This window comes from Neophocaena asiaeorientalis, unplaced genomic scaffold, assembly GCF_003031525.2.
Source record: "Neophocaena asiaeorientalis asiaeorientalis breed wild unplaced genomic scaffold, Neophocaena_asiaeorientalis_V1.1 scaffold204, whole genome shotgun sequence".
Taxonomy (NCBI): domain Eukaryota; kingdom Metazoa; phylum Chordata; class Mammalia; order Artiodactyla; family Phocoenidae; genus Neophocaena; species Neophocaena asiaeorientalis.
In genome coordinates, this window is record NW_020173922.1 from 7,878,715 (window position 1) to 7,888,862 (window position 10,148).

General features: G+C 35.6%; 1 protein-coding gene across 5 annotated transcripts in view; it reads right to left on the minus strand.

The window, feature by feature from the left end:
* Positions 1–535: 535 nt before the first annotated feature.
* Positions 536–10,148, minus strand: part of NR3C1 (nuclear receptor subfamily 3 group C member 1) — a 126,600-nt gene continuing 116,987 nt past the window's right edge. For all 5 annotated transcript variants that reach the window (XM_024752244.1, XM_024752243.1, XM_024752248.1 and 2 more), the window contains exons 8-9: positions 5,264–5,421; positions 536–4,690 (exon numbers count right to left, since the gene is read on the minus strand). In XM_024752244.1, coding sequence (XP_024608012.1) covers positions 4,538–4,690; positions 5,264–5,421 — 311 coding nt within the window. In that variant the 3' untranslated portion in view covers positions 536–4,537. The remainder of the gene's footprint in view (positions 4,691–5,263; positions 5,422–10,148) is intronic.

Genomic DNA, 10,148 nt, shown 5'->3' on the forward strand with positions numbered 1-10,148 from the left:
TTAGGGATGGAGGTCACTTGTGGAGAGAAGAGTATTGATAGGAAAGTTTGTTAGATCATCCAGTTCATGGATATGACCTGAACACAATATGCTTTTGGAAATACTAGATTGCTATATTTACTAAATGTTTATGTCCTTTTCTGAAGAAAGCCGATTTGAAATTAAGATAAGAATTTTGACTAGATAAATACATTTATTTACATAAAATATCAATTTTCATGATAAAGAAAGACTGTTATAGTTGAAGGCTTAGGAGTGAGTGAGTTCTTCCTTCCCTTAACAGCCTTTGCAGTAGTTGGTACATGACCATTTGAGGCATAGATGGGACGGTCTTCGGGTCTTTGAAGCCAGGGTTAAGCTCATTTTGAATTTCTGCCATATTAGCGTGTAACCATTGCCACATTGACATTTAAATGTCCACTTTAGCATCTTAAGCTTCCTGAAGTGGTAACTCCACCTTCAGTAGAAGAGGGAGGAAAAAAGCAGGAAAATTGGAACTGCATGAGTTCTACAAAAGCATGTTGGAGTCATATAATGAAAAAGCAGATTTTTTTTTATTATGTTTCTCCATATTTGGCATTGCTGTAAATGGCTAACTAACATTTACTGCCAACTTCAGTACAAATGTGTGGTTTGGTAATACCAGAACAGCAAATTTAAATGAAAAATAAAAGTTAAACATTTCCACACAAGATTTTACAATCTGACATTTCACTGCGTAGGTAAAAAGACACTTTTTTTTAAACTACAGATTATTATTCAGCATGAATAAAAAACTACAACTTTTATTTTTAAACAGGAGTCACTGGTTTTAATTTTTACACATTTTAAAATTACTGTGATAAAAAATAATGAAAAAGCTTCTTAATAATGCCATACACAGTATAATATAGATTTGTCCCCATTATATAGCATTTGTTTAATATACAAAATAGAATATTGACACACTTGAATCTATGTGTAGTTAAGCAAGTTATTCGAGGAGGGTATTTTCATACAGCCTTTCATCAGAAAATAAAATCCTTCTTTCAGGCATTTTCTAGAGAGAAGGTAATCCTTTCCCAAAAACCTGGTAACTAATCCTTGGTGGACCAGGCTGACTGAAAACGATGAACTTCCATTCCAAGTGGTTAACATGTCCTCCTTACACTCTTATTTTCTCTTCCAATTCTCAAACCAGGTACAGAAAAACACTTTCTTCTACAGCTACAGTCTTTTGGGTGATCCACCAAGATCAAAATCTCACTGAGGGCTGCCACAGTTCTTGACTTCTATCAGATCCAAGTATAATAATATTGTTTATCTCATGGTGATGTACTTTTAGGATATTTAACAGAGAACTAAAATGGTAAGACTTACGATAATAGGTTGTGTAGACAGATAAGTGAGGTTGGAATTGCTCATTCTCCCATCCCCCAGTTCTGAAGTGAGGCTGGCTTTCCTTTATATGCATATCCAGAGCTCATCCTATGCTAAATATTAAGCTCTTCATAAACACTAATCATGCTAGTTTTCCTTTTGGGGTGTCTTTTTTTTTTTTTTTTTTCCAGGAGAAGGAAGGTGCTCTTTTAGGGTTCCCTCATAGTTTTAGACAGTTGGGTATACATATCCCAAAGCACTTGTATAGTATCCCATAGCAAGGCCTAAAAATACAGAGAGGGTCACTTTTTTCCACCAGTAATTAAAAATACTTTTCAAGATTTGTTGTGAGTCACCTAGGCACGTCACCTCTCACTGAAATTACTACAAACGTCAACAGCTTGGGATGGCAAGATACCACATACATAGAAGATGAAGCTGCTTTCAAATAGCACCATAGCTTTCTTCACTTAAATCCATAATTATACTCACACATAATTCAGGTAAATTTCTTCTTTCCCACATATCCTAAATTGTCACAGCTTCTTTTTCCATTTAATGTACAGCCTCCTATAGTTTTATGAGTGTCAGTCCATTTCCTTTTAACCACAAAGTGCACATATCTTTTATTCACTGAGCTCTATTTTGGGGGAGCCAAGGTCGTTGGGGCTAAAGTCCAGATTCCCGTGTGATGTGCTTTCTGCAGCGTTCTATAAATGAATAATAATTTATCTTTCAGAAGCTCTTTCTGAAACGTAACACTGTCGCTGATGATAATATTCAAGCGGTATTTCTTAGGCACCAAAAATTTCACATCCAGCTGGGTTACAAACCATTTAAAAATACTTTGAGATCAATTTAAACAATTACAAAGGAATAGCCCCTTTTAGAGAGCATTCATAAAGCAAATGATTACATTTTTTATTAAATAATTTCTCTAAAATACCGAAAAATAAGAACATTCAAAAAGCATTCAAAGAAAACATAAACATGTCCTCATTTGGAAATGAACTCTTGTAAGGAAAGAAAGGAATTAGTGTATTATTGGCAACCTATGAGATTCTGCACTATTTACATATTGCTGGTACCTCTATGCGTATTATTGCCAAACTTCTAAAGCCTCTGTTTTTATTAAACTGTTGGAGAGGCTGTACGTGATGGTGCCTGTAGGTGTGTAAGCACCGCCTTTCTGTCCCCTGATTACACACTTTAGCGCAAGGGGAGGTTCAGTAAACTAAACCTGCGCGGACAGACTCACTGTTGGAATGAGAAGGGTGGCCATTCTGGGAGGCAGAGGGTTACTTCCTCTCTGACCTCAATGGGACGGAGCCTCGCGAACCTTCACAGCACACAGGGCCAGTCTCCATTTCCCTCTTCCTCTAGAGCAGACCTGTTTGGTTTCTGAGCCCACTGCTGCCTGTATGAATGCTCGCACACATTATAAATCATAGAGGTTTATCCGTCAACATTTCTTTGACCCCTACAAAAAATATATAACATGTCATGATAAAACAATCTCATCTAAAAAGCATTCTTATTTTACACTATACAAGCTATTTTACAATCATTTTAATAAATTGCATGTAAAGCTGCAGTAGCCCTTCCCTTCCCAGATTAGTGAATACCAATATGATATATATCTGAAACTATAACTAAATATAAAAATATATTAGAAGTTTCATATTTTTAATATTAGATTTTCAGTTTTCTATTACACAAATAATTCGGCCACCTTGAATAGAAATCAGATTTCTTGTGGCTTAGTAAATACAAGTTTTGAGTTTACAGAAAGTTGGTAAGGTGCACACAGAAAGGGCTACTACAGCTTCTATCTTGTTTAAAATGATAATTCTCAACAGTGAGGAGGAGAAATTCACATGACTTTTGTTGAACTCCATGGCACACATAAGGATGTAAGGGATGTATAGTTTTACGAACACGGAAGTCTGACATATAGTCCTAAATCAGAAAAATCAGTAGCTGAGCTTTCCCGTACCCCCAGGAAAGAAAGACCAATTGGTGACAAAATGGGAATGTGAAAATGGGTGTCTAGCCACTTTTGCCATATTACAGATTTTGGGAGGGGGGGGGCGCGTAAAGTTTAGTGGGAGGAATTACTTGGACAGATTAAAATCTTCTCAGCTGTGTTTCAGCCGGTTATCTGGAATCATAACTTTTAAGAAGTTATACGAACTACAACAAAAGGTCCTGAAAGACAGTTTACCAACTTTCTTGCCATCTAACCGTTGCAGAGATAGGGCGTTAGGTACAAACAGGGCCTCTTGGTAGTTTTATTTTTAAATTTTTTTAAATTAGTCTTTTGTAATCCATGGTTTACCCAGCAGGTCACTGGACTAGGTGCTCTACACCAGTTAGGACGGTTAATTTGCACAATCTATGTAATTCTCCACTGAAGCAGATATGTACAAAATATGAGCTTTTTTGACAAGAAAACTGGAGATTTGAGTCAATTTTTGTGGTCTTCTGATAGCTAAGTGCCATCAGGTTAGAAGCACCAACCCATTTTCACACAGAAGATTAATGTTTAGAGTTTATTTAGGAAAGCTGTGAACTAGCTGCCCATCTTAAACAGCTGTACAATAACTTGAATACAAAAATTATGTAAGAAAAAATGAGCAAGCATAGTTCACTGAATATAAAGGAAATTGTTAAAACCAGACAGTAATAGCTATAAAAGGCACAACTTCCCTTTTCTGATATACACTTGTAAACTTTTTTCAGGTTTCCATGCATAAATCAAAAAGTGCTATCCTAACTATACAGGGGAAAGTACACCAACAAAAAGTCTAGAAAATTTTGTCCAGCCAACTGTGAAAAGTATGAGCAGAAAGTTCATCACGCAGACTTCAGGCACTGGTGGTTTAGGTGCCATCCTTCTCTGAAAGTGGAGCTTACCCCCATGTTATTGTTTCTAATTTCTGGGATCCACCAACTATCACTTTCTACTTTTCCCATCACTGAAAAGTGATGGCTCAACTGCTTCTGTTGCCAAGTCTTGGCCCTCTATAAACCACATGTAGTGCGTATTTAAAACAAAACAAAAACCAAAACCAGACAAAAACAAAAAAGAAAAAACTGCTACAGGACAGATTGACAGTGTGTACAATAAAAGCTATAAATTCAACTTTCTTTAAGGCAACCTTTCTTATTAAGGCAGTCACTTTTGATGAAACAGAAGTTTTTTGATATTTCCACTTGAATATTTTGGTATCTGATTGGTGATGATTTCAGCTAACATCTCTGGGAATTCAATACTCATGGTCTTATCCAAAAATGTTTGGAAGCAATAGTTAAGGAGATTTTCAACCACCTGCAAGAGAATATATAGTAATGAACAGTCTTAAAAAATTAGCAGTAGGGATATCTCATGCTTGTTGCTGGCCTCTATTTTTTTTTTTTTTTTTTATAATTTCTGACTTAGAATATACCAATTTCTGCTGGAATTCCCCAGGTGAAAAAGAAGTTTACCTAAATGAGCACTCAGGTACCAAAAATCTTTGAATTTCTTTAATTGTATATAGAATTATATGGAATTAAGTATTTCGTGAAGAATTGCAGTACCATAGTATATGAAGGACACATTCGAACTTACTGGATAAATTCATACAAAAATAAGGAATTCTACCTTTAAAAAAAATAGTGCTGTTGAATTCTGTACTAGCATCATGATGATAGATGCACATAATTAGATGAAACAGTATTTCGTAATTGGCCTTAGGAGAAATGTGTGCCAAACTGAACTTTATAGGTTGAAATCAAACCATCACGAAAATCGATAAATGGGAGAAAGAAAACCCCAACAACTAGTGGTATACAATTATATACACTAATCAGGACATACTTTATGTCTCTTTTGATATGTGGATTTTTGTTTGACACTTACGTCATGCATGGAGTCCAAGAGTTTTGTCAGTTGGTAAAACCGCTGCCAGTTCTGACTGGAGTTTCCTTCCCTCTTGACAATGGCTTTTCCTAGCTCTTTGATGTAGGTCATTCTAATTTCATCAAATAGCTCTTGACTCTTCAAACCTTCCTTAGGAACTAAAAGGTTAAGATGTAAGCAATTAAAGCATTTTCTTGTGATAACTTTTCATTTATGCAAGTAGGGCATTTATTAGTAGTAGCACATTTCATGGTTTACATAGTCTATCTGTTCTTAATGCACTCCATTGAAACATAAGCATTTTCGAAGGATTATGAAAATACAGCCGTGAGAGAATATGGGATAATAGAAAATTGGAAGACTTAACTTTGGGTTTATCAGTTTGTTTCTCATCTATGAATGGAGCTGGTACACACCTTCCCCCCTAGTTCACAAAGCTAACTTGAAGACCAAATGAATAATACAATGACTGTCATTCTGCCCTTGAGTTTAATTCTAGTACAGACATAGACAGTTTCAACGAAACAGTGTTTATTCTTCCAATTACATCTTGGAATATCTGTGATATCACCAGTCAATTAGGACCTTAAAATCAGCATGCAATACATTTTATTAATGTGTTAACATACTGAGTTGGTACAATTCCAATCTAAAAAGAAACTTGATTTTTTATGTGGCTTATACATACGCCTTACTGGGGAGCAAATATATCTGCCTTTCCTTATGTACAGAAACATAGAAGATACCTCATGGATCATAAAGTTGGTATAAAATCAGTTTTTTACACTACTCTTCAAAAAATGATACCAGTAAGAGGGACTGTGAACAGACTGTTAACCATGGTTTCACTTAGTCTTGCAGAGATTATAACTTTTGTGCATGCTAACATTTCTTAAGGTGTGCTCCTAGGAACTCTGGTTCTGTGTTAATGATGATTAGGAAAAAAAGGATTTGATGGTCAGAATTTAACAAAACTGAGTGTGTAATACAAAGTTAGGCAGATTTCTGGGTTTCAGGACTTCTCAGAGCTATAATGATGCACTGTCCAGGGAGGGGAACACATTGTTTCCCAAACTTAAACTTCATTGCTGCTGACATCTTAGAAAATGCTGGAATAGAGGAAAAACAGTGGGTTCAGGAGAAGGAAGTCTTTTTCATTCTTACTTGCCCTGTGGACTTGAGTATAACCTCCCTGAACCCGTTTCCTACTCTTTCTCAGTGAATTAAAAAAAATTTTTTTATTTAAAAAAATTTAGATATAATTAGTATATAACATTACATTAACTTCAGGTGTGTAACACAATGATTCAATATTTGTATATATTGCGAAATGATCACCACAGTAAGTCTAGTTAACATCCATCACCATAAATTGTTACAAAACTTTTCTTGTGATCAACTTAAGATTTTACCCTTAGCAATTTTCAAATATACAGTATCATATTATTAACTGTAGGCACCCTGCTGTACATCTCCATGAATTATTTATTTTACAGCTAGAAGTTTGTACTCTCTAAACCCTTCACCCATTTCTCCCATCCGTCAACACCCACCCCCGCAACACACACACAACTCTGGTATCCACCAGTTTGTACTCTGTGTCCATGAGCTTTTGTTTTTAGATTCCACATACAACTAAGATTATATGGTATTTGTCTTCTCTGACTTATTTCACTTAGCATAATGCCCATCCACGTTGTTGCAAATGATGAGATTTCATTCTTTCTTATGGCTGAGTAATATTCCAGCGAAAATATATACCACATTTTCTTTATGCAGTCATCCATCAGCGGACACTTAGGCTGTTTTCATATCTTGGCTATCATAAATTATTCTGCAGTGAGCGTGGGGGTGCACTTCTCTTTTCCATATCTTGTTTCCTATGGTTAAATACCCCAAAGTGGAACTGCTGGATCATACAGTAGTTTTATTTTTAATTTGCTGAAAAACCTCCACACTGTTTTCTATTTACCAATTTACATTACCTGAAGAGTGCACAAAGGTCCCCTTTTTCTCCACACCCTCGCCAACACTTGTTATCTTTGGGCTTTTTGATAATAGTCATTCTAATAGATGTAAGGTGTGGTTTTGATTTGCATGCATTTCCCTGATGACTAATGATGTTAAGCACCTTCTTATGTACTTGTTGACTGTTTGTATGTCTTTGTGAGATGTCTGTTCAGGTCCTTCGCCCATTTTAAAAACCAGGGTATTTGTTTTTTTGCCATTGAGTTGTATGAGTTCTTTGTATGTTGTGGATATTAACCCTAATCAGATATATGATTTGCAAATATTTCCTCTCATTTGGTAGGTTGCCTCTTCATTCTGTTGATGGTTCCCTTTGCTGTGTAGAAGCTCTTTAGTTTGATATAGTCTCATTTGTTTATTTTGCTTTTGTTGCCTTGGCTTATGGTGTCCAATCCGAAAAATCAACCCCAAGACGGACAATCAAGGAGCTTACGGCCCATGTTTTCTTCTAGGACTTTTATCATTTCAGGACTTATGTTCAAGTCTGATGTATTTTGAGTTATTTTTTGTGTATGGTGTAAGATAGTGGTCCAGTTTCGTTCTTTTGCATGTAGCTGTCCAGTTTTCCCAACATCTTTACTGAAGAGACTGTCGTTTCCCCATTGTATACCGTTGGCTCCTTTGTCAGTATACGCACGGCTGTATTTCTTGGCTCTCAATTTGAATGGTTTTATGACAGTACCATATTGTTTAGTGACTACAGCTTTATAATATAGTTTGAAACCAGGGCGTGTGTTCAGCTTTCTTCTTCTTTCTCAAGATTGCTTTGGCTATTCTGGGTCTTTTATGCTTCCATACAAATTTTAGGATTGTCTGTTCTGTTTCTGTGACAAATGCCATAGGAATTTTGATAGGGATTGCACTGAATCTGTTGATTGCTTTGAACTGTATGGACATTTTAACAATGTTAATTCTTCCAATACATAAGCACAGAATGTCCATTTAATTTTTATTTCTTTCAGTTTCTTTCACTGAAACGTCTTTTACCTCTGGTTAAATTTATTCCTATGTTTTTTGTCAGCGTACAAGTCTTTTACCTCTGGTTAAATTTATTCCTATGTTTTTTATTCTTTTTGATGCAACTGTAAATGGAATTATTTTCTTAATTTTTTGTAAAATGAGTTTGTATCCTGCAACCTCACTGAATTTATTAGTTCAAACAGTTTTTTTGGATGGCATCTTTAGGGTTTTCTATATATAAAATTAGATAATCTGCAAATAGTGAGGGTTTTACAACTCTTAAAAAAATTTTTTTCAAATAGCTTTATTGATTACAATTAAACAGGCAGTAATAATTAGACCACCCAGGATGCGCAGACCCCAGTTAGAGTTTTACTTCTTCCTTTTTGATTTGGATGCCTTTTATTTCTTTTTCTTGCCTAACTGCTCTGGCTAGAACTTCCAGTACTAGGTTGACTAGAAGTGGCTAGCGTGGGCATCCTTGTCTCTCATTCCTTATTTCAGAGGAAAAGCTTTCAGCTTTTCACCACTGAGTATGACATTAGCTGTGGGCTTGTCATATATGGCCTTTATTATGTTCGGGTACCCTATCTCTATACTGGGTTTGTTGAGAGTTTTTATCATAAATGGATGTTGAATTTTTCTTTTTAACATCTCTATTGGAGTATAATTGCTTTATAATGGTGTGTTAGTTCCTGCTGTGTAACAAAGTGAATCAGCTATACATCTATCCCCATATCTCTTCCCTCTTGGATCTCCCTCCCATGGATGTTGAATTTTGTCAAATGTTTTTCCTACATTTATTGAGATGATCATATGCTTTTATCCTTCATTTTTTAATGTGGTATATCACTCATAGGATTTTGGTTAGGATTAGACCAAAGAATACATATGAAAACGTCCTGATTCCATAAAGCAAAGTCGACACTTAAGAGATGTCAGTGTTAGTGTGAAAATGAAGGCCACTTAATCAGGAGTGATACTCTTATCACTGCCATGTTTAAAGTGGGTTAATTTTTACACATTATTATATTACAAATAATCTAGTTATTGCTAATTTTTAAAATAATGACTGCTTATTTATCAATTTTTTTCCCTGCTGGTTGTCCTCATTCTAAAAATAATTAGGGGAGAAATCCTATTCAGTATTTATATTTAAAAGAATTTCATCCATTCCAAATTACCCCCAGTAGTCCTTGGGATTTTTGCTTTATGTAGTTCAGGGCCATATATTCAGAATTATTTTCCTGGTGAGTAGAATGCTTTATCTAATGAGTATCTTTAAATATAGAACTGTTTTGGGGGGCCTTAGAGTCTATTTTGATAATAATGTAGCTGCTTCAGCTTTCTTTTGGGTAAAGCAGTGGTCAGCAATGACCCACTTACCTGCAGCCTGTTTTTGTAAATACAGTTTTACTGAAACACAGCCATGCCTGTTCTCCTTAAGTATTGTTGACGACTGTGGTCACGTCACAAGGGGCAGAGTTTGAGTACTACTGACAGACACTGTATGCAAAGCTGAAAACATTTACCATCTGCCCTTTTACAGAAAGTTTGCCACCACTGGGTTACACTATGCATAGTATATAAGCCACTCAACATCTTTATTTCGGTGTATCTCTTATAAATAGCACAAAGTTGGACTGTTTTCTTAATCCAGTCTTGCACTTTCTATATCTTTTCATCTTGGAGCCTTGGAGCATTTAGTCCATCTATATTTAATGAAATTGCTGATATATTTGAATTTATTTGTACCATCTATTTGTTACTTCCTCTTATCATACCTTTGCTTATGCTTCCCCACCCACCACCTCTCATTTCTTTTATCCTTTTGGATTGGTTTTTCTTACCATGTTCTCCCCCCAACCCCTCATGGTTTGGTTTGTTCTTTGTATAC